The sequence below is a fragment of the Galleria mellonella genome, unplaced genomic scaffold (assembly GCF_026898425.1).
Source record: "Galleria mellonella isolate WM207_F2 unplaced genomic scaffold, CSIRO_AGI_GalMel_v1 utg625, whole genome shotgun sequence".
NCBI classification, from domain to species: domain Eukaryota; kingdom Metazoa; phylum Arthropoda; class Insecta; order Lepidoptera; family Pyralidae; genus Galleria; species Galleria mellonella.
Window position 1 is genome coordinate 622201 of NW_026442129.1, and position 24895 is coordinate 647095.

The 24895-nt window shown below is 36.9% G+C and overlaps 3 protein-coding genes across 3 annotated transcripts; all 3 read right to left on the reverse strand.

Moving 5' to 3' along the window:
* Positions 1–296: 296 nt before the first annotated feature.
* On the reverse strand, positions 297–24286 carry LOC113511003 (XK-related protein 6). Its single transcript, XM_026894550.3, has 5 exons — positions 23856–24286; positions 20938–21057; positions 5473–5660; positions 4917–5069; positions 297–4153 (listed from the first exon to the last, which is right to left on the reverse strand). The coding sequence occupies exons 1-5, from the start codon at positions 24110–24112 to the stop codon at positions 3675–3677; spliced, it is 1197 nt and encodes a 398-aa protein (XP_026750351.2). The 5' UTR covers positions 24113–24286; the 3' UTR covers positions 297–3674.
* Positions 8936–10623, reverse strand: LOC113511002 (lipase 3-like). Its single transcript, XM_026894549.3, has one exon. The coding sequence runs from the start codon at positions 10434–10436 to the stop codon at positions 9012–9014; it is 1425 nt and encodes a 474-aa protein (XP_026750350.2). The 5' UTR covers positions 10437–10623; the 3' UTR covers positions 8936–9011.
* LOC116413369 (lipase 1-like) lies at positions 15766–17839 on the reverse strand. The gene has a single exon (XM_031912084.2). The coding sequence runs from the start codon at positions 17597–17599 to the stop codon at positions 16337–16339; it is 1263 nt and encodes a 420-aa protein (XP_031767944.2). The 5' UTR covers positions 17600–17839; the 3' UTR covers positions 15766–16336.
* Positions 24287–24895: the final 609 nt, after the last annotated feature.

A 24895-nucleotide genomic window follows, 5' to 3' on the forward strand; every position in this document is an offset into this window, starting at 1 on the left:
AAAGATGAAAATGCTTGTATACCTCTGTAACCTCTAATTTCACTGCCATATTCCATCCTTCCAACTTGAACACAGTCAAGGTGGGACAGACGCATTTTGATGCAGATAATTTTTGTAGTCTCTCTTTCTCTAATAAACTTGCTTCAAGAACTCGGAACAACCAAAAAAAATTATTTATAATTTTAATTTGTATGGTATAAAAAATTATAAAATTAAAAAAATACTTATTAACTTTCAACCATAGGATTTCAAGTCATAGGAAATAATTTTAAGGAGCGATAACAATGAAAAAATATTTGTTATAAAAAATGACTTTATTAAAAATAATGTAAGTTATACCTACTTGGGTACGTACATTTTGGCAATGACTTTGAGATTCATTATGTATTAAATTAATTACTAAAAATAGTACAATATTATAAAATTATGAGTAATATCAAATTATTACTTTGCACTATCACAACATTACATGGCAGTCTCATTTTAATTCTTAAAACTACTTCAGGTAATTTCTAGTTTTAACTAAATTAATACTGATTAATATCCATTAATATACCAAATCAATCGGAATGATGGCGGTAGGCTTGCTGCCTGCCACATTGGATTATATAATCGTCGAAATATGGGCATAGACAAAAGCCTCTAATTAATGCCTCATCAAGGATTACAGGGCTTATTTAATATCTATTAATTATATTATTATTAAAAACGTATTAAAATTTTTTATTTAAAAAATGGTAATAAAAAGTAAATTTATATATATTTTTAAACATTACTCATGTTTTAAATTCGTGTATTCCCGACTAGTTTCAAATCCAATAGGAGTCCTTACAATCGTGAACTGCGCTTATGAATAAGGTCACCCATTGAGTTCGAAACTAGTTGAGCATACCCAAACTTAAAATGTGAGTAAACTGACATATTTAAGTACAATACAACATGACTCACGACAGTTATCATTCAACAGATTTATAATTAACATAATAATTATTTGAATGCAATTATATATTTTTTTCTATAGATAGATAGATAGATAATTTATTTGCATTACATACAGCACACAAATTACAACATATATACACAAAAAAAAGCCGAGATAACATAAATGACAAAAAAATACACAAAACCAAATGCAACTTTCGTTTGTGAGTGTGCCATAGCAATACAAAAGCTATAGCTTGAGTACCAGTTATACACAAAAAAAAATCCAACATTTATATTTTCAAATTCCCGAATACAAAGCAAGAGCAAGCATGTTTAAATTCAACAATTAAATACATAAAATATTCAATTTGAATAATTTGAAAATTAATATGACTACAAACAAAACACAGACAGCAAAACATACTATCTGTTAATTAATGAAAAAAAAAAAAAATCATACACGTGTTCTGTTAGACGTCACAACAACTGGTCGATATTAACTTGCAAACATAAATTTATTTATAAACTGTTTACAATAACTGAATAATTCATACGATTATTGGGTGATAAAAACCTTCGTGCCCTATCACTGGCTGCCAGGCCATTTATTTTCATTACGAATTCATTTAGATAATCAAATCGAATAAAGCTGACAAGGCACCACTAATTATCATAGTTTTCACTCGTTAATACTTATTAAAATATTCATAGATTTGGTCGCTCAACGAAATCGAAGTATCTTTGATTGGTATCAAAGATTCACTGATAAGACCATACACGTATGTGAGAAGGGAGGGCGTGTTTTCCATATCGTCCCTATGGTCACCCATGGTGTGGTCATATATAGAGTTTTTTTATAAAAAAAAAAACCCGTAGCACACCCAAAAATATATAATCTATGATATTAATCAATGAAAATCTATAAAATGTGGCTGACGATATGATTTGATATGTATATTTGTTTTTTTTTTTATTTTGATATATTCTGAATATTTTTTTTATCATTTTTTTTTTATAAAATGTAAATATTTGCATGCCTACATCGTTTAAAGCAACTAAACAGGCGCCAAAATAGTACCACGTGTCTTTTATAATAATTTTAAAACTGTTTGATGCAAATGAACTAAAATAATTATAATTCACGAGTTACAGTATAGTATTAGCAAAAATCCCGGACATTTGGGCGAAATATGGTTTTCCCCCCGGACACTTATGGACAAATATTTTTTGTAACAAAAATAAAAACATTGCTATATAAAAACAGGGTTATTGTGGATGAATTTGTAACTAAGATTTAGTTTAATTAATCACCTACCTATAACAAAAATGAATTTCCCCTGACAACAAAAATGTCCGGGTTATATCCGAATACTTCAAAAACCCCTGCCGGACAACCCCCGGACGCCCTTCAAAATAGGACAAATCCGGGGCATTCCGGACGGATGGCAGCCCTACTTGTAGCATTAAATACGTCTTGTACACATACATGTACTAATGAATGAATGAATAAATAAATATATATCCCTTTCCGACCCAAGATTATTTTTCTTTCAGATTAAATATATTTTCGTGTTTTGGTGCCAAGCCATTTTGCCGGCACGCACGAGACTACTGCACCACGTAACCGCTAAAATGATTTCTTATTGGCTGGTTTAGAATCTCACTATCATGTTATTTCAGCTTCGTGCGTAAAAATGAATTGCGCGTGGTTTTAGAATTTTTCAAAGTTACAACTCACGCCCGTATCGTTCAGGTCTGAAAGGGATATAGACAACGCCTGTAAAAGGTAAAACTAATAATATTCTAAACATACAGTAGTTAAATCAGAACAATTTCTTTTTACTTTTAAAGATAACCACAGCTTGATGTTAGTTAATAGTTAGTGTAGTAGTTAATAGTACACCCACAGTTGAGAATCCCATTGCTAGCAATATACCCAACCAGGTCGACCTCGCGGTTCTCTCTGGAAACTATCATGGTTAATTCCTGATGAACTCATCATGATGGGCTAACTGGCCTGTTTTCATTCTCATCTATCACCCTTCACTGGTGCTCCGCTTGCGTATCGTGATAGCGCAGGCGGGGTTGCCATACCATTTTCACCCATCAAAAAAAAAAAGAAAAGTACACCCACAGTGTACTATTAACATTTCGATCAAACCTACCTTAACTCTAGTATTATTTATTAATAAAATTAATTAGTTGTTCTAAATAGGAAATTTTAAGTAGGAAGGAGGGAATTAGTTATGGTGGCTAGCCCCATCGCCAATATAGCTTTACGCGGTCTCACTGGAAACCATCGTGGTTAATTCATAAAGAATACACAACTGGGCCAACTAATTTGACTTAATCCTCACCTACTATCTCTCACTGGTATCCTGCCAGCATATACCAAAAACACAGGCGAGGGGGGGGGGGGGAGAAGGAATTGTTAGCGATGAGTTCTAACAGCCCATTGCTAGAAATGTTACTAATCATTCGACCTCCACGTAGTTCCCCCTGGAAACCTCGTGGTTATTTCTCGTGGAATTCTTCATGATGGGCTAACTGACCTGCTTTCATTCTCGTCTATCATTTCTCACTGGTGCCCCACCAGCGTATACCGTTAGCGCAGGCGGAATTACCATTTCATTATCACCCATTAAAAAAAATAACATAGGCGGGGTTGCCATTTAAACTTCATTAAAAATTACTATATAAGTATCAAAAAGTAGATAAAAAAATGCACACTAAAATTAAACTAAACCTAGTCAACTAATAACATTTAACACTTGATCGTTAACTTTTATAGACACAGTGATACCCTTATCACCTTTCCTCAAAGTCGGATGGAAGAACGAATAGTACAAAACCATAACAAAAATACCAAATACATAGGGCGTTATACATAAAACTAAAACCGTATAATAGTACGCCGTTGCCTTAATTTGTTCGGGCGCGTAAAAAAACCACACGAGGGCACAGACAATATTCTGCGTTACACAGATCGTGTAATAAATTGCGTATCTATACCTAGTTCTGCCTTCCACAGACAATATATATGTAAAGAGATATACCGCGCCGAGTGCAAAAGAGAAGGCAATCTCGGTCAATTTGTTCTGGGAGCAGAAGACTGGTCGTTCGTACAACTGTATCCAGGATGACATCACGAGGATGTGGAGGGAGCAGGCTAAGATCGTCCAGTACGGGTAGAGGAAGGCGATCACTGCTATTGACAGCACGCGGCTTACTGTAAACAAATATAGAAAAAAAATAGAACAAATTTCACAGAAAATGTATACCGTATTGAAAATATTTTGTATCAATGATTCCCTCTATTAAAATAGACTACTAAGGTATTCTTTTTTTATGTATTTTTTTTTTGTGGATGTAAATGGTATGGTAACTCCGCCTGCGCCAACTGGATACGCTGGCGGAGCACCAGTGAAGGGAGATAGATGAGAATGAAAACAGGCCAGTTAGCCCATCATGATGAATTCATCAGGAATTAACCATGATAGTTTCCAGGGGGAACCACGAGGAGGTCGACCTGGTTGGGTATATTGCTAGCAATGGGATTTTTAGTCTCCATTGCTAACAATCCCTTTCCCCCCTTTTCTATGTATTAGGTATGTGAAATATTTTTTAAGATTAGGGTACGATGGGGCTGACATATCTTTTATAGGATAAAAACCTCTAAATAAAAAAGATCCAAAAAAAATTGCAAATATTTGAATTTAGAATGTCAGATCATGTGTTAGTAATAATTACGATTAGATTTTGCTCTACAAAAAAATGGAGCAACTTCAATTCACAAAATTACTTTTTTATACAACCTAAAATGGCAAACAAGCTGCCCACCTGATGGAAAGTGGCAACCGTCGCCTATAAACATGAACTGCACTGTACACATCATAGAGTATACTGTGACGCCGATGATATACTTCACGCGTTGCTATTCCTAAGGTCTGTGTATAATAAAAAATATAATATAAATATAATGTGATACTTACAGGTTAATAAATAGTGCCACATAGTCTGCATGCCGGTGCCCAGCCACGTGACGTTCATCTTGTCCTGCTGGGCGAACCTCACAGCGCGCTGGTACGCAGCTAAACACCACCCCATGGTCACCATCGATGATGTGATCGACAGGATCTGGTGTACTGAAATGTAGATACAATCATTTGATTTCAAATTTTTTTATACAACTTAGAAAGGCAAACAAGTTGACGGTCCACCTGATGGAAAGTGGTAACCGTCGCCTATAGACATGAACAGTACCATGGACATAACAGAGTATACTGTTTCGCCCATGATACCCCCCATGCGTTGCCATTCCTGAGGACTCAGGTGTTATTTCTCTGTACCCTGTAAATTCACTTAATATGGTAAATTTATATACGACATGGTATGCTAACATACAGAATTGGTCACCTATAGACAGGAACACCACCATGGGCATCACAGTTTTTTTTTATACCACTTAGATGACCAACTAGCGTACGTCCCACCTGATGGCAAGCAGTCACCGTAGCCTGTACACATATAGTTTCAAATCATTGTTACCGGTAAACTGCCAGTGTCCCTGGAACAGTATGCTGATCTGAAGCACCAGTTGCGGCGCCGCCTCGAGGAAGCACTCGAAGATGCGCATGAGTGCCGCATCAGCGTCTTCCTTCAGCATCAGGCTGTAGTAGAGCCGCTGGGAGGCCGGGTCCTTGTTGTGCTCCGCCCGCCGAGACTTGACCGCGTATCTGTTTAATAAATGAGCAAATGCGTTATACGATTACATCGCTATGTTACTGGAACCGATTATGAGATTTTAAATTTAACCATCATATATATATATATATATATAAATCTCTCTTATTATTTCCTCCATAAGATTACAATAGTAAACTTATTATAAATTACAAACAATTACAAGAAAATATTACACTGAGAAAACAATGGGCGACCTTATCTCTAAGAGCGATCTCTTCCAGCAAACCTTTGGATGGAAAAGAGTAATTATCAAGAAAGCTACGTTATCAGTGAAAATATAGGCTATATATTATTTTCTTCTATTAAATTAAATTCTATCTATTCGTGCAAAGTCGAGCCGGACCGCTAGTTTTAAATAAAGAGTTTATTGAAATTCCCGTGAGAATAAGACGCGAATAATCGCATTTATTGAAACTCCTGTGGGCATAAGACGAGACCGTGTAACCGGAGGATAAGCTATCTCTATCTTCACGCCATATTCCTAGCGAGGAAGGAAAAAACCACAAAAAAAAAACTGCAGATTCAACAAGTAGATTTCGTTCTAAAAAAAGGTCAAGTACAATCATAGTAAAACCATTTATTTAAATTTAAAAGCCAAACTACTAAACTGATTTTAATAAAATCTCTATGGGGCTAATCGACCAGAGGGAGACTTTGTACAAAAGTCGATTGCTTGGGTATCTCTGTCCCATTCGTGTTTCTACCGTGAAGCAGTTATGTTTGCATGGCTGTGTTTCGGTTTGAAGGGTGGGATATGGCGTAAATTTACTGGGTACAGAGGAATAACACTTGAGTCCTCAGGAATGACAACGCATGGGGGATATCATGGGCGAAACAGTATACTCTGTTATGTCCATGGTACTGCTCATGTGTATAGGCGACGGTTACCACTTTCCATCAGGAGGGCCGTCAGCTTGTTAGCCATTCTAAGTTGTATAAAAAAAAATCGAAAAATATATCCTTTCGGATAAAAAAAAAATCCAAATCGGTTTACAACTGACGGAGTTTTGAGATAAAAAACACAAAAAAAAAATACAACTGACAACCTTATCGTACGGTTCACCATCGACAGTCGGAGTTCACCCTCATACCCTACAGCCTAAATGGTCGCGTACAGCGCGGTTTCAGATATGTTTCCTCCCACGAACACTCAGGTTATGGAATGAGCTCCCTGTCGAGGTTTTTCAAAAGACTACAGCACGGGGTTCTTCAAAAGGGGGCTAAAGAGGTTTCTTCAGGGTCGACAACGCGCGCGTAATACCTCTGGTATTGCAGGCTACGGTAACCACTTACTATCAAGTGGGCCGTATGCTTGTTTGCCACCTCAGTGGTCTAAAAAAAAAACCTCATTTTTTTAAGTCTACCAATAATTCAATGACTATGACGAGGCGTAACAAGTACCTAAAACCGTTGCTAATTCACCTCTATGGTGACGAGACACACGTAGAAAAAAAAATCAATTCATAAAAAAAACATGACGCTACACAACTATTAATGAGCGTTTTTGGCAACGAAAAACAACACAAAAAAAAAAAACTAAACGAGTTACCTAATGGGTAAACACTGGTGGATCCGTTTGGTATTTTTTTATTAAATTAAACAAATCGATTTTAAGAAATCTTCAATAACAATCACAAATATATATTCGCCTATAAGTTATTATATTAATGCAAGGTAAAATATGAATCGCATTAGCTTCTTGCACGACACTTCGTATGAGCGGGGGGAGAAGGGATTGTTAGTAATAGGGATTAGTAGCCCCACTGCTAGCAATATACCCTGTCAGGTCGACCTCCTCGTAGTTCCCCCTGGAAACCATCGTGATTGATTTATTGTTAGATTCGTCACGGTGGACTTACTGACCTGTTTTGATCGTCACCGTCAGACCGTCGTCAGAGATGACAATCTCTCACTGGCGCCCCGTCAGCGTATACCGATAGCGCAGGCGGGATTACCATTTCATTATCATATAATCTATTATTAAAAAAAAAAAAATCAGACAAACTAAGCCCATTTTTTGTTAGTAAGTATACTTAAAAACCATATTTTTAATTACTGATAACGATCTAGTCCTCTTCGCAAACATTTTCACGAGAGTTTTATCCAATTTATTTCCAAAAACATGTCCAGGATACTGTTGCCACTCCCGCGTGTTCTTTGTAAGAACTAAACTGTTTTTTTTACGAGCTAATGAAATGATTGCAAGGGAGACTGCGTAGAGGTAGATTTGATGGGCAATATGGTAGAAGTCCGAGGGGTAAACGGAGGTAGGCGAAAAAACCACAGGGGGATGAATATATTCATTAAATATAATTTGATTTTCTGTAAATTGGCTATGTTCATGTGTTTAACATTATATCAATTTTTTTTATACAACTTAGAATGGCAAACAAGCTGACGGCCCACCTGATGGAAAATGGTAACCGTCGCCTATAGACATGAGCAGTACCATGTACATAACATAGTATACTGTTTCGCCCATGATACCCCCCATGCGTTGCCATTCCTGAGGACTCAGTAGTTATTCCTCTGTACCCAGTAAATTTACGCCATATCCCACCCTTCAAACCCAAACACAGCCATGCAAACACAACTGCTTCACGGTAGAAACACGAATGGGACAGGGGTACTCAAGCAATCAACTTTTGTACAAAGTCTCCCTCTCCATTGTTCTATTATGCTCTTGAATGGTGAAAGTACTGGAGCTGCTTGCCTACATATTTGTTTCTATACCCGTAACATTAATAAGTAACATACGTTAATAATAAATGCAGAGATTAGGACATGTTTATTTTGTAAATATTTGCAAATGTTCCACTACACAGCTGTAAAATCATAGCAAACACTCATATATCCATCACGCCTGTCTCCCATTAGGGTAGACAGAAACAATAGAACACCAAATACTACTCTACACTCATCAATCGTTTCATACACACTCGCCGATTACGGATACTTTTAATTTGGCCCTTCTTCAGCACATCGCCAAACACACTGTCTCGGCCAATTGATAGTAAAAATGCGAATTTAGACTATCTTAAGGATTCGCTTTCCGTGTAGTCCCGGCATAGAATAGGCCATCTCTTCCTTTCCCGTGGGTGTCGTAAGAGGCGACTAAGGGAGAGCGAGGTATGGGCATCAGCGTCCCTCTTAAAACATCTCCAAAGCCTAACTGCGGTTGCCAATCCGCCAGCCAAGCGTGATAACTACTGGCAAAACTCCCTTAGACGGCTTACGTTCAGCAGCGAACAGTTAAAAGCTGATATTACGATAATGAAGTATACACTTTATTTTGAAAATGCAAATAAAATATGATTGCTATGACAAATATAAATTCATAGTTAATTTGTAGAGAATGCCCTTAACAATTTCCGTACTCTATTATAGATGATACTTTTAAAATGTTTCGCCCATATGAAGTCCAAATGATTGAATTGCTTCCTTGGTATTTTATAAATATCTATACAATTGGGCAATCTGTTGTACAACTTGTCAACATCATCAGGGTGAGCCATCCAATCGCTGTCGCTGTAAAACAAGGATACCGGAGCCGTGATTTTCTCCAGGGGATAACTCGGTGGCACCTCTTGGCCATACTTCTTTAAATTCATCTCTGCACCGTAGTCGTATTGCTGGAACTCTCCTGACACGAACTCCTGGCCGTAATGAGCCACCTGCTTGACCGCCGCACCGGACGGCTCGTGGCTGTAAATCACTGGTAGATTTGTTGCATTCATTTCAGCAAAGCCAATACCCACTGATAGCATCAATACGTTGCTGCACAACAACTCCGACAACGGACCCAGCCCACACACCAGAGTTCGAAGAATACGCAACAGTATATTATCCGATGGAAACTCATAAACACCGAAGATCTTCAATACCGCGTGAATGAGAGGCGTTCCAGGAGCAAACAGACGAACAAAGGGTGATTTCACTTCGGTCATGTAAGCGTTCGGAGACAATGCAATCATGAGAGCCACTTTTTGATTATACTCCGGTCTTTGAGAAGCCATAACAAAGAAGGTGGTCGTGCCCTGCGAATGGCCAATGTAATATAATGAGTTTTTATTGGTCTTTCCGAGACTGTAGTCGATCATAGCCGGTAAGTCGTAGCTGCCGATTTCGTGCCACGAAAAATCCCAGAATACCGCCTCGGAGGGTTGAAGGCTGACGTGTCGCCGCGAGTGCTTGTTTCCTCTGGCATTCCCCAACCACACGTCGTACCCGTCGTTAGCTAGAAGGTAAGCCAAACCGCTTTTTGGTCCCGCAATCACGTAATCATCAGCGCCTCCGAACAATCCATGCATTAGTAGTACGACAGATCCGTTCCTCGGTATCCGGAACATCTTTAAAATATAGCCATCTTCGGTGACTACATCGTGCTCTTCGAGAGGATATCCATATTTTACGATGAGTTCTCCGATACTAAGTATCGTATCCTCGTTTCCCAGGCCCGCTTTGTACTCTGTGAGTATACGATCAGAGGATGGGCCAAATAAATTTCTCTCGTTTATGATACTTGGTGATCCGTGATAGCCAATCGTCCGTGCTACGGCGACTGGAATTCTGCTGAAGTTATTGAGTGTGCCCGCGAAAATATCGCCGGCAGCTTTAGCAACTGCTGCGATTAGGGGTTGCCCTGTTAGTATATTGGTTAGTTCTCGGGTAGATGCCGCTAACGTCGGGAACACCCTGTCGACGAGTTGTCCGTGGCAAGCACATATTACTAACATAAAGAGCAATGAATTTTTAACGTAACCCATTGCACGCGGGCGTTTTAAAACAGCTCTGCGTTGAACTAGCCGCTTCCCAAAATCGACCTTGATAATCGGCAGTTTTTATCACACACAAAATAATACAAAGTCGATTTTCCGCTTATTTGGTAGGAATGGATGATACAACATGATGTGCTTGATGAATACCACTAAATGAAATGACGATGGCGTACGTCATTTCATGTATATGTATATATATATATTTATACTTAATATGTGCCAACAAACTGTATTTTTTTAAACAATAGTATTAGTGTTTTTGAGCTCATCGTTTTACAACAAAAAAAAAAGTTATTTAAAATGAATAATAGCAGAATATGTGATTTGAATAACAAATACATATGTTTAAGACGTAATTTAAATATAAATATTGTATCATCTGGTGAATTGATTTAATTAAGATATAATGACATATTATAGGTACGTGACAGAATTCGAAACGTGAATATTCGCAGAACTAATGACCGATACAGTCCGAAGAATCTGCAAGCTGAAGCGGCAATGGGCCGACAACATAACCCGACCGGCTGTACGTTCTAAATACGTTGTTATTATATCTGAGTCGATTATTTTTTCTATTAAAAATGTCCATTTCAACAACAATTACTGATAAATTTAACAATAAAGATGACCTCTCTTATGAGAACTATTTTTTTTTACAAGGCTATTTGAGCTTTAAAAAAAAATATATGGTTCTCATACTCTACCAGAGGGATCTGTCTATCTCTTGTTTAAAAAAATGGCAACTTTGTACAAAAGACGTTTGCTTGGGTACCTCTGTCCCACTCGGTGTTTCTACCGTGAAGCTGTGTTTGCATGGCTGTGTTTCGGTTTGAAAGGTGGGATATGGCGTGTATTTACAGGGTACAGAGGAATAACACCTGAGTCCTCAGGAATGGCAACGCATGGGGGGGGGGGGGTATCATGGGCGAAACAGATTACTCTGTTATATCTACGCTCATGTCTATAGGCGACGGTTACCACTTTAGATCAGGTGGGCCGTCAGCTTGTTTGCCATTCTAAGTTGTATAAAAAAAAAGTTGTGTTTAAGAGCTGTGGATTTTTATATTAAATAAATATATAAATAAGCATGGATTTGAATATTTTACGCATGTGAATTGTATTGTAAATGTAATTATTGTAAAAAAAAATTAAATTAATATTATTCTATATGGTCTAATCTATATAAGAGAATTGTCGATGATCCCAGGCTTGCAAGCGGTATCGAACCCTTAAGTCTCAGGAGAGATTTTGCCTCATCTGCGTGTTCTACCGCTTGTACAACGGATTGTGCTCAGAGGAATTATTCAATATGATGCCTGCGGCCACTTCCTATCATCGTACGGCTCGCCCTAGACAGGGAGTTCACCCTCATACCTTACAGCCTAAATAGTCGCGTACAACGCGGTTACAGAGATGTTTTCTCCCACGAACACTCAGGTTATGGAATAAGCGCCCTGCCGAGGTTTTCCCAAGAGACTACAGCATGAGGTTCTTCAAAAGGGGGGTAAAGAGGTGATACTCTAATGTTGCAGGCGTTCATGCTACGGTAACCGCTTACCATCAAGTGGGCCAGTACCTCAGTCGTATAATTTTTTTTTAACTTAGAATGGCAAGTATTCTGATGTTATTGCAGTACCGTGGACATGTATACTGTTTCGCCCATAACCCCCCATGCGTTGCCATTCCTGAAGTATATATAGTAGTTATTATAATTATAAAGTGACGTTTAATAAGAATCTGTAACAGATGTATATGAATAAAGATGATTTATTAATCATCATTTCAATTGATCAATTGATTTGAATAAATAAATGTATAAAGTTGTCATTATTATTGTTATGTTTTGTAGCTGAATAAATGATTTTTTTTTTGCAACACAGGGGGCAAACGAGCATGCGGCTCACCTAATGGTAAGTGACTACCGCCGCCCATGATCACCCACAACACCAGCGGCATTGCAGGTGTGCTGCCGGCCTTTTAAAAAGGAATATACTCTTTTCTTGAAGGTTATATTGTCGTATCGGTTCGGAAATACTGCTGCTGGAAGTTGATTCCAAAGAATAGTTGTGCGTGGAAGAAAGTGCCTTTAAAAACGCACGGTGGAAGACCGCTACTCGTCCAGATGATTGGGATGAAACTTTAGTTTGTGGCGGGTTGTACTGTGGTGAAAATCAGCAGCAGGTATCAATCCGAACAATTCCTCAGAACACTCCCCATGATAAATTCGGTAGAAGATGCACAGAGATGAATCATCTCTGCGCAGTTTCAGTGGGTGAAGTCGGACAGTAAGGCATTGACTATCGATAATTCGAGCCGCCCGACTTTGAATACGGTCTAACGATAGGAGTTGGTACTGTGTCGCTCCTGCCCATAAGTGAGAACAGTATTCCATATGCGGCCTGAATTGAGCTTTACATAATTTCAGCCTTTATATATTATTATTATTATTAAATTAGTGACGTTAGATTATAATAACTCTGTAAAATGTGAGCATGTTTTGTACATTACGGTAACAACCGACAAATGTGTCTGACCACCCCGTTACGGATTACAATAAGGAACATATATTATTGGCGATATCGGAAAAAAAAATCGAGTAAACAAATAACAAAGTAACTCATTATGAAGTACCTTTAATAAAATTAACAAATGACCCGAGTGCATGTTATTTACTACTGGGAGAGACAGCTGTCACTGCATTCGGCGACAAGTGAATAAATAATATCAATTTGTGAATTTATTAATTCTATTTACATCACTGGTGACAAATCATCAGTGTTCTGGAATGCGAGAAAGTGACAAATCATTTTATTATGCTTCAGTTCTGGTCTGACCGCCGTGCGGCTGCGAACTTGTTATTGTGAAGTTACCTCTTAACGAAACCCCGTCGGCATGGAGCCCGCTTCCGTTGAAATAAGTTTCTCTATCACAATTTTTGCCGATCTCAGAACAGTTTATTTTTCTCTATCGATTCTGTAGAAATGATTGTTTTTTTCGATGTTCGGGGGATTGTCCATCAAGAATTCGTCCCTCCAGGCCAGACTTTTATGTTAAGAACGAGTTCGTCCAGAAGAGACGTTGGATTTTAACGCACCTCTCTTGTTGTCCGTGAGTTTTTGAGTAAAAAATCCATTACGGTGACCGAACACCCCCCCTATTCGCCGGATTTGGCCCCGTGTGACTTCTTCTTGTTCCCAAAAACCAAATTGGTACTTCGGGGGCGGCATTTGGGGGACATAAATGAGATAAAAAAAGCTACGACGGGGCATGAGAAACCTACAACCAGAGGACTTTCAAGGAGCCTTCTCACAGTGGAAACGGCGTTGGCACAAGTGCATTATGTCACAGGGGGAGTACTTTAAAGGGGATAAAATTGATTTACCTGAATAATTGTAAAATAAAATTTTTAAAAAACTTTTATACGTACTTTCCGGACAAACCTCGTATTATGATTTTTATTTGCTGTGAAATAATATCACAATTGCTACTTTTTCTCTATCGACTGTAAAATATAAATTCTGACTTTTATGTTAAGAACGAGTAGACTTTAACGCAGTGTGATTAATGACTAAAATCCGAAAACAGCGACAAAACTGTGATTTCATAAAGAGTGATTTGTAGCTGTCTAAATAGTCGAACATATGAAACGATATAACAGTAGTGACGTATGATTTCGAATAGCTATTAATATTTCACCTGTTACTTGTGAAACATTCAAAGCCTAACAAAACATGTCCGTTAACAATGTAATGTGAATGTGACCTCATCACGACACATGCACTCGTGTACATAAGTACCTAAACCCAGATACGAGTATTTCACCTTTACGCCTTTGTTTATTAGAAGAAGAAAAGCCCATTACAATACAAATAGCGTCTGCTTTGTGCGAGTAATTCATCACACTTTACAGAATTCATAAATGAAACAATGCGTAAACAATATCGAATGAACTTTAAATGGAGCTCACCAGGTAAACATTGTTTCGCACTTGCCAACTCCATTTTCAAGAGACTTCAAAATGAATGTACATGTAAGAAAGAACTTATTGGCCGGAGCACCTAAATACCAGCTTGAACCTTTCGACTCGTTGCAACGACGAGCTATGAGAATTGTCGATGATCTCAGGCTTAAAAGCGGTATCGAACCCTTGAGTCTTAGGAGAGATTTTGCCTCACTCTGCGTGTTCTACCGCCTGTACAATGGATTGTGCTCAGAGGAATTGTTCAATATGATGCCCACAGCTACTTTCTACCATCGTACGGTTCGCCATGAACAGGTTGTGGAATGAGCTCCCTGTCGAGGTTTTCCCAAGAGACTACAGCACGGGGTTCTTCAAAAGGGGTGTAAAGAGGTTTCTTCAGGGTCGGCAACGCACGCGTAATACCTCTGGTATTGCAGGTGTTCATAGGCTACGGTAACCGCTTACTATCAGGTGGGCCGTATGCTTGTTTGCCACCTCAGCGGTATAAAAAAAATGTGTCGTACAAAAAAAACATCTCCGATACTGACAAAAATGGTTATTTTGATTTAAAAGCTAAACCACTGAACGTATTATGATAAAATTACTATGGAATCAGTCTGTAATTTAAATAAATACACATAATGTTAACAGAGATTTAAAAGTGTAACTGTCGAGTTTCTTGCGAGCTCTTCATAACAGATAAGAAGTTTTCGAAGCCTGCATTCATAAAAAATGACGATTTAAAAATGCTTGTAAACAAGTATATTTGAATAAAGATAATTTATTATAATTAATTAATCTATATTTATACTTATAATAAATCTGTAGAGAGGTCAATTCTGTACATGAAATATATTTCCAAAATAATTATCAGGGGGTGATTAGTGATCGATACTGATGCCAAAAGTGCAATCAGTAAAATTTTTGTCTGCCTGTCTGTATGTTCGATATAGAAACAAAAACTACTAGACTAGTGAATATAAATACAAAATTTTGTCTCTTAGATAGATAGATAGATAGATAATTTATTTGCATTATTACTTACAGCACACAAATTACAACATACATATAAAAAAAAAAGCGAGATAACATAAACGAAAAAAAAAATACACAATGCTAAATACAATTTTCGTTTGTGAGTGTGCCATAGTAATACAAATAGCAAATCTTATATCGTACCGTATAGTCGACACTGTTGAAGTTAGGTTTTATGCTGGCTGAATATATATATATATATATATATATATATATATATATATATATATATATATATATATATATATATATATATATATATATATATATATATATATATATATATAAAGTAAAATAAAAAAATAAAAATACAAATAGAATATTTTAATGATTAATATTAAAAATTTCTGTACAAAAAGTAATGATGTCTAATAATTAGTAGTACCGCATTCGAGTATTCTGACACTTCCCTATGGTTGACTGGGAGAGAATGCTTTTAGCATTAAGTCCACACATACTTGCACTAATGAATAAATAAATCAATATCTCATCAAAAACATAAATGTGAAATGAGAGCCAAGTTCAATATTACGAATGCGCGTCGTTTCGACTCCGTTATTATAAATTATTAAGGCAAATCTTGATCTTGTGATTACGTCCCAAATGAAATAAATGCATTGTGTAAATAATTGTCTGTTAAAATTAAGAATTTATAATACCTATTAATTAGTAAACATAGTAGTAGTACCAAGAAACAAGACACTGTTGTATAAATTAATTTTATAATGTTGCTTGTTCTTATAATTGGTAATTTTTAAGACTTTCTACACAGAACTTGGCACACATATAGATTTAAATTTTTTTTCGACGGAGTCGAACCGACGCTTATTTGTAATATCGAACTTGGCTGTCGTTTCACATTTATGGGTTTGATGAGATAAAAACATGATTACACGTGTGTTTTTAACAATTTAATTATCCTCTTGTATATAACATTTCTGAAGTGTTTCGCCCATATGAAATCCACGTGACCGAAATGGTACTCATTGGGTATTTTATACATATCGACACAGTTGGACAACTTTCTGCGCAACTTATAAACATCACGGGACGAGCAAACCAGATCACTGTCGCTAAAAAACAAAGCCACAGGAGCCGATATCTTCGCCAGGGGGTAACTTGGAGGTGTTACTCTGCCATATTTCTTCATGTTTCTATCTGGTCCGTGGTCGTATTGCCGGAAGTCCCCCGAAACGATCCCCTGGAGGTAATGGTTAACTTGCCCAATTGACGCTCCGGAGGGCGCGTGGCTAAATATCACCGGTAAGAGGGTAGCGTTTAATTCAGTATAGCTGAAAATATTGAGGCTCATAACTATTCTATTGCATAAGATATCCGCCACTGGGCCTGCATCACAAAGGATGTTCTTCACGATGCGGATTAGTGGAGTGTCCGACAGTAGCTCGTATATGCCGTTGTTATTCAGCACCTTTTTTATGAGGCCCCCGCTACGAGCTAAAATTTGCGTGGCTTGTGAATTTGTGTTTGACAAGTAGGCACTTGGCGCTAGCGCTATCATTAGGATAACCTTCTCATTGTATTCCGGTCTCTCGGAGCCCATAACGAAGAAGGTGGTGGTGCCCTGCGAGTGACCGATGTAGTACAGAGACCTCCTATTCGTCATGTTTAGACTGTAATCGATCATCGCCGGCAGGTCGTAGTAACCAATTTCATGCCAAGAGAACTTCCAGAATGCGGGCCCAGCGGGATCGAGACTGACGTGCCGGCGCGAGTGTTTGTTCCCCCTGGCGTTGCCCAGCCACACATCGTACCCGTCGTTTGCCAGCAAGTAAGCTAAACTGTTCTTGGGGCCTGCTACCACGAAATCATCAGCACTCCCGAACAGTCCGTGCATGAGCAATACAACGGGCCCTTTCCCCGGTATCCGGAACATTGTCAATATGTAGCCGTCCTCGGTGAGCACCTCGTGCTCTTCCAGGGGATATCCATACTTCAAAATGAGTTCTCCTATACTGAGCTTCACGTCTTCGTTGTTCAGGCCCGCTATAAATTCGGCGCGCATATTCGTGTACTCCGAGGGACTTTGATTCATTTTCTGGGCAGATATTTTAGGAGACCGGGACAGCGTATTAACTAGCTGTCCATGGCAAGTGCTTAGAAGCAAGAAGAATAAGCCTGTGCTATAAGCCATTTTATACGAGCATTTGGCCTTAGAGTTGCAATGAAATCATCACTGTTAGTTTTTTTTTTATGAGTAATCCGCGCCTTTAATCCAGACTGCTGACGGTTTGTCTGATGGATTACAACAAACAAAACATCGGCTAATATATATATACTTATACCTGTCAGTACCTTATATAAGTATGTTACTGTACATTTACAAGACAATAAAATTATTTTTTAGGATTCCCTAACTAAATACGAAATCTTGGAATTTCATTCTAATTTTTGCTAAAAACATGGCCAGTTACTGTCATCATCGTCATCATATCAACCGTTAACTGTCCATTACTAAACATAGGGCTCCTCCACAGTTTGCTCATTGAGGGATTTTACAGTAGTTGCCACGCTTGGCAACCGAAGTTAGACTTTGGTGATGTTTATATTTGTCTTAACCAACAATTGTGAGTACGGTGTTTAACGTCGCAGCGACTTGTAAGCAAAAATACTATGTCACGATTGTCGCCAATTCTAGAAACCGTTCAACAGTTTTTTTTTTATGAAATTTTATAAACGTGTAATTTTTACCGACTTCAAAAGGAAAGAAATTCTAAATTCGGTTGTATTCTTTTTTTTTTTTGTTTATTACCTCATAACTCCATCAGTTCTAAACCGATTCGGATATTTTTTCTGAAAGGATATACTTATAGCATATTTTACGAAAATCGTTCCAGTAATTCAAATTTTAGATCAAAAGAACTGGTTTTGACACAATTGAAGTCGGTTTTTTATATTTTTTTGTGGGACACAATCTTTAATTATTTATCCCTTACTTGAGGGTTAAAATGTTTTCTTATTCCGATAAGTAAAAATGCACCTAGGAGGTGTGGTAGTAAACATTTGTCGGATCAGTTAGTCCTTACTAATATTATAAATGTGAAAGTGAGTTTATTTGTTATCTAAGTCCTTTAACGGCTCAATCAATCACTATTAATTCTGGTATATATATAATAACTTTATATATCCAATCCTTGATAGAAAAAGGTTATAGCCTTTTATCCCTTTGCTTTACCTGCTTTTTATCCTAGCCAGTGAATCCATCCCGATCACGCGAATGAAATCACGGGTGAAAGCGAGTACATACGAGGGCAAGGTGAAATGTATTCGGCCTGACATAGAAATGGCATTCTAATCAGCAAATAATTATTTTTATTGTCTACGTGCACGTATCATTAGTTCGTATGCCAAGTTTAAACTTGTTCTCTCGCATATAGTTTACACGATTTTTTCCAGTAAACATCATGCATGTTTTTTGTTAAAATGGATATGCACACATGAATGTGTTGGCGGTGGGAAAACTGCAGAATTTGGGGTACGATTTGCTCGGTCATCCTCCCTATGCTCCTGATTTAGCACCCTTAGACTTCTATCTATTGCCAAACTTGAAGAAATTTGTTTCTGGGAAGCGGTTCACGTCCGATATAGAAGTTGTGAGGGCCGTAAATGAATATTTTCATAACCTTCCAGAGTCTCACTTCCGAAAAGGAATACTGATGTTAGAAAAACGCTGGATCAAGTGTGTAGAAGTCAAGGGCGACTGTGTAGAAAAATAAAAATATATTTTACTGAAAATCGCAGTCTTCCATTGTCAGGCCGAGATCTTGTCACCTTATCCTCGTAATAAACCTACGGAACCACTCATATGGTGCCCATAAATAAAAACATAATGAAAAATAACTCATTATGGGCTGATGAAGATTTAATTAATAAAATTAACAAAATGTCACCTTGAGTAGTTACGTATTGAAAAAAAAATATATATCTTAATTTAGAATACGGAATCGTGTTTAGGAATAAAAACGTGAACTCTTAAAAAACATGTTGTATAGGGGTTTGAATGATTCAGATTAAGATCGGCGTTTTTAAGAAAATTTAAATAAAAACTGTTTTCATAAAAAATAAAATGAAACAAAAACTAAAAAAAAATAATAATATTAGACTTTTAATTTAAAATCTATTAAAGACTGAATCTGTTTGACGTCGCTGTATTGTTTTTTTTTTTTCAGCTTTTTCTTGAAGTCTGTTTAATTTTCTTAAAAAATCTTTATTTATATAAAAATATAAAAAGAAAACACTTTTTTTAATGCAAATAATACACAGGTAGTGTGTAGAAAACTAATTCATATACATACATACATACATACATATCTGTCACGCTTGTTTCCCATTAGGGTAGGCAGAAACAATGGAACGCCAAATGCTAATTCATATAATACAGTCAAAATGTCATTATATCATAGCAGAACTGTAAGTTAGTTTACAAATTCATTAAAGTTAGAAAATGTTGCATGCCAAGCTGGCTGAATGTCATGGTTACACAAAATGTATAATGTTACCTAAACTTACCACATTCATCGCAATAAATTTCATTTCATTAGCTCGTGCGCGAGTCACAATCGCTCATGACTAAGGATCACGAATTGATTCCGAAACTAGTCTAGTTTCCTCGATCTAGTTATACGTAAGTTAAACCGGTAGTTATTAATTTAAAATACAATGTATGCTTATGTAAATTTTACTAAAATACTTTAATTGAATTTTTTATAACTTTTTATTTTTAATAACAATACTCGTATCTAAAAACGATTTTAAATTCTCGCTAATAGGGAAACTCGACTCCCACGAACACTCAGGTTGTGGAATGAGCTCCCTGCCGAGATTTTCCCAAGAGACTACAGCACGGGGTTCTTCAAAAGGGGGTTAAAGAGGTTTCTTCAGGGTCGGCAACGCGCGCGTAATACCTCTGGTATTGCAGGTGTTCATAGGCTACGGTAACCGCTTACCATCAGGTGGGCCGTATGCTTGTTTGCCACCTCAGTGGTATAAAAAAAGACCACGCTGTTCCCTTGGTACGTGAATGTGAATTATGACTTGGCATCTCTTAGTGTATTCTAAAGCTTGTGTAACAAATTGTGTTCTGAGGAATTGTTTGACGATTCTCAAAGTCTGTTTTCGAACCGAATGAAGTGGACCAAGATGTAATTATGAAACTTTTTTTATACAACTTAGAATGGCAAACAAGCTGACGGCCCACCTGATGGAAAGTGGTAACCGTCGCCTATATACATGAGCAGTACTATAGACATAACAGAGTAAACTGTTTCGCCCATGATACCTCCCATGCGTTGCCTTTCTTGAGGACGCAGATGTTATTTCTCTGTACCCTGTAAATTCACTGCCATATCCCACCCTTCAAATCGAAACAGTCATGCAAACACAATAGAAACACGAATGGGACAGAGGTGGCAAAGCAAACGATTTTTGTACACATTACTCCCTCTAATAACTTTTGTAAAAAACTGTACTTACATGAGAGCATCGGTGAATCTCAGTATGGGAGCCATTTGCAGCATCAAGATGATGATCCGCAGCCACTTGCGCTTGGTGAACTCATTGCTGATGGAGTTCTGCTGCTTGTCTTGTGAATACCTGGTAGTATTTAATAAATATCTGTATTTTTTTTTAATTTTTTTTATACAACTTAGAATGGCAAACAAGCTGACAGCCCACCTGATGGAAAGTGGTAACCGTCGCCTATAGACATGAGCAGTACCATGGACATAACAGAGTGTACTGTTTCGCCCATGATACACCCCCCCCCCCATGCGTTGCCATTCCTGAGGACTCAGGTGTTATTCCTTTGTACCCAGTAAATTCACGCCATATCCCACCCTTTAAACCGAAACACAGCCATACAAACATAATTGCTTCACGGTAGAAACACGAATAGGACAGAGGTACCCAAGCAATCGACTTTTGTACAAAGTCTCCCTCTGGTATACTCTCCATCAGGTGAACCATAAGTATGTTTACTATTCTAGTTTTTTTTTAAAATAAATTTTGGCAACCTTGGTGGTCTCGCGGAATGGTAACACCGCCTGCGCTACCGGTTTACGCTGGCGAGACACCAGTGAGGGACGATTGGTGAGAATGAAAGCACAAGTCAGCCCACCGTGATGAATACACCAGGAATTCAGTACGATGGTTTCCAGAGGGGACCGCGTGTAAGTCGACCTGATAGGATATATTGCTACCAATGGGGCTGTTAGACTCCCAATACTAATAATCCCTTTCCCCTCAAACAATAGGATAGTTAAACCCATTTAACAGGGGGAAAGGGATCGTTAGCAATGGAGTTTGACAGCCCCATTGCTAGCAATACGCCCTATTAGGCCGACCTCTACGTGGTTCCCCCTGGAAACCATCGTGAACAATTCTTGTTGAATTCGTCATGATGGGCTAACTGACCTACTTCATTCTCACCTATCATCCTTCACTGGTGCCCCGGCAATGTATACCAATAGCGCGGAGTGGGGTCCATTTTCACCCATAAAAAAAACAATCCCTCCTTCCAGTTTAAATAATTTATATATATATATATATATATATATATATATATATATATATATATATATATATATATATATATATATATATATATATACCAGTATATATCAAATTATCTATTCTGTTATATCCATGTTGCTGTTCATGTCTATAAGCGATGGTTACCACTTTCCATCAGGAGAACAGTCAGCATGTTTGCCATTCTAAGTTGCATAAAAAAATTTGAAAATATTAAATTAAAGTGTCCATAAGGAAGCTTCTCTTAATTTGATACTAGATGGCAGTGTATAGACGTCCATTGATACAACTCACGACCATTGGAAGGCAAGGTGGCTAAACTGCTACCCTATCAAGGTTACGTATTATCAATGATAATACGTAAGACTATAATCCACATATAACCTGATATCCGCGTTGTGATATAGGGTCAATGACCCCAAATCCACAATGTGTGAGGAAAGGATTATAAGCAATGGAGTTTGACAGCACCATTGCTAGCAATATAACCTGTCAAGTCAACCTACATGTGGTACTCTTAGAAACCATCGGAGTGATTCTTGAATATGTCACGATGCACTATCTGATCTGGCCCTCCAGACAAGTAGCAAGTGAATTCCTCGATGGAATCAACATTGCTAGCGAGTCCATGAATTGGAATGAGACATCCGACATTGCTATCTCATTCCAACTCACGTGCTCACTAGCTATGTCGATTCCAATGTCGAATTCGTTAACCACTTGTCTAGAAGGCCTGCTTTCATTCTCACATATCATCTCTCTATTATCTCCCCAATTGACACTGATACTGCAGGCTGGATACCATTCCATTATCACCCATTAAAAAATAATACTAATCAGACAGACAATACTTTACACATTGTAGTACGGTGTAGATGACAAGTAACATTCTGGCAGTTTTTAGAGTAAATGTTTAATTAAATTTACACTTTCTTATGGCTAATTATTTGGACAATGTATATTCAATTCAATTTATTATAAAAAATGATTTATTTATTGCATTCTACAATATTACTATAAAAGATGTTAGTAATTGATGTAGTACATTGTAGACCCTGTCGGGCACAGCAATTAGAAGCGAGGAGGGCGTCGATTCTTAAATTTTCATAACGATTTAAATAATTCAATTTTAATTTTATCAATTTGATTAAATTCAAATTAAATTACAAATTAATTTAATTATTTTAACGATTTTTTATTTCCATATGTTTTATTTTATTTTTATGCAATTTAATGTAGTTGTTCATATTTTTATATCTTTTTAGTGTACTTATAATTACAGTGAACACTCTATATAAGCAACATTCTTTATATTTTATTTATTCTATTCAACTTAGTAAAAGAAAAAAGTAAAAATATTGTCCAGATGGTAAGTATTTTTATACTCCTGTTTTCCCTGTAAGCAATTTTTCCCAATAAGATTTTTTCAAAAATTGGTTCAAATGACTTGCTTACATAGAGTGTTCACTGTATTTTAGTACTATTTCCTCTATGGTTTTAATGACCTCTTAAGTACACCATGCTTTTTTTTATGGGTGAAAATGAAATGGTTACCCCACCTGCGCTAACGGGATACACTGGCGGAGCACCAGTGAAGGGTGATAGATGAGAATGAAAACAGGCCAGTTAGCCCATCATGATGAATTCATCAGAAATTAACCATGATAGTTTGCAGGGGGAACGAGGAGCGAGGGTGTCGACCTGGTTGGGTATATTGCTAGCAATGGGATTCTCAGTCTCCATTACTAACAATCCCTTTCCCCCCAAGTACACCGTGCTATGATGATTAAAGTATAGCCAACATAAAATAACGTCTGCACAAGAAAGGTACAAAAAGAGTAAATAGAAAATGCAATACTTACATTCTGATTGCAATCGCTGTGTTGATAAAAGCAGGTAGAAGTATAAATGCTAAAGTCCAACCAAACTCCACAATTTTTCCCGCCAAATAATATCTTAAAGCCACATTTATATCCAAGCCGAGGTCCACGAAGTGTCCAACAATAGCCACTACGTACATTAACAGATCCAAATTAGTTATTGAAATATTTTTGGGTATTCTATCTGTTTCGTCGTACGATCGACCATTTTGCAACAAATCACGCACTGCATTTGGCATATTGAAAGCTTCTATTGAACAAATTAATTGAAAATAAATAAAATAATACTATAAACACTAATACTCATTTATTTGTTGACATTGTTTTAATGTAAACAATAAATAAAACAAATAAATATTTACAGAACGCGTACTTGATTGATGCAAGTAAACAGAGTTGCCAAACTTTTAAAAAAGTTACCCTCATGTCGTCACCGTCAGACGTCGATTTCCCACGTGTTAAATGACATTGAAGTAAAATCATTGAGCCAAATTACATATCAAAGGTTTACTGTATTCTTAAATATCATTTGTTATATTAGTTATTAAAAACTGTGACATTGATAAGTAAATATTATATATATTCATCTCATAACTAATTATAAACATCATTATTTGTTTTTCCATCAACAAATAAAATTGATTGTACATAGGTATTTCACCTCTTTCTTTATTACTGGCCGCACGTTTCTTCTTCTTCATTCTTACATCCTACCTATTGTATTTATCTCTTCCATTGTAAATGCTTTATTTATGTAATATATATAAATAGTCAAAGCTAGATATTTCCTAATTATTCGTATCATTTCCTAACAACTATACAATAAAAGAAAGTTTTTGTAGGTTTCATTTCTTTGACAGTCAGTTTATATATATATATATATATATATATATATATATATATATATATATATATATATATATATATATATATATATATATATATTTATACATATTATTTTAACTGATTATTACTTAAGAGTAATTTTTATAAGAAACTTTGTTCATAAAACCTAAAACCTC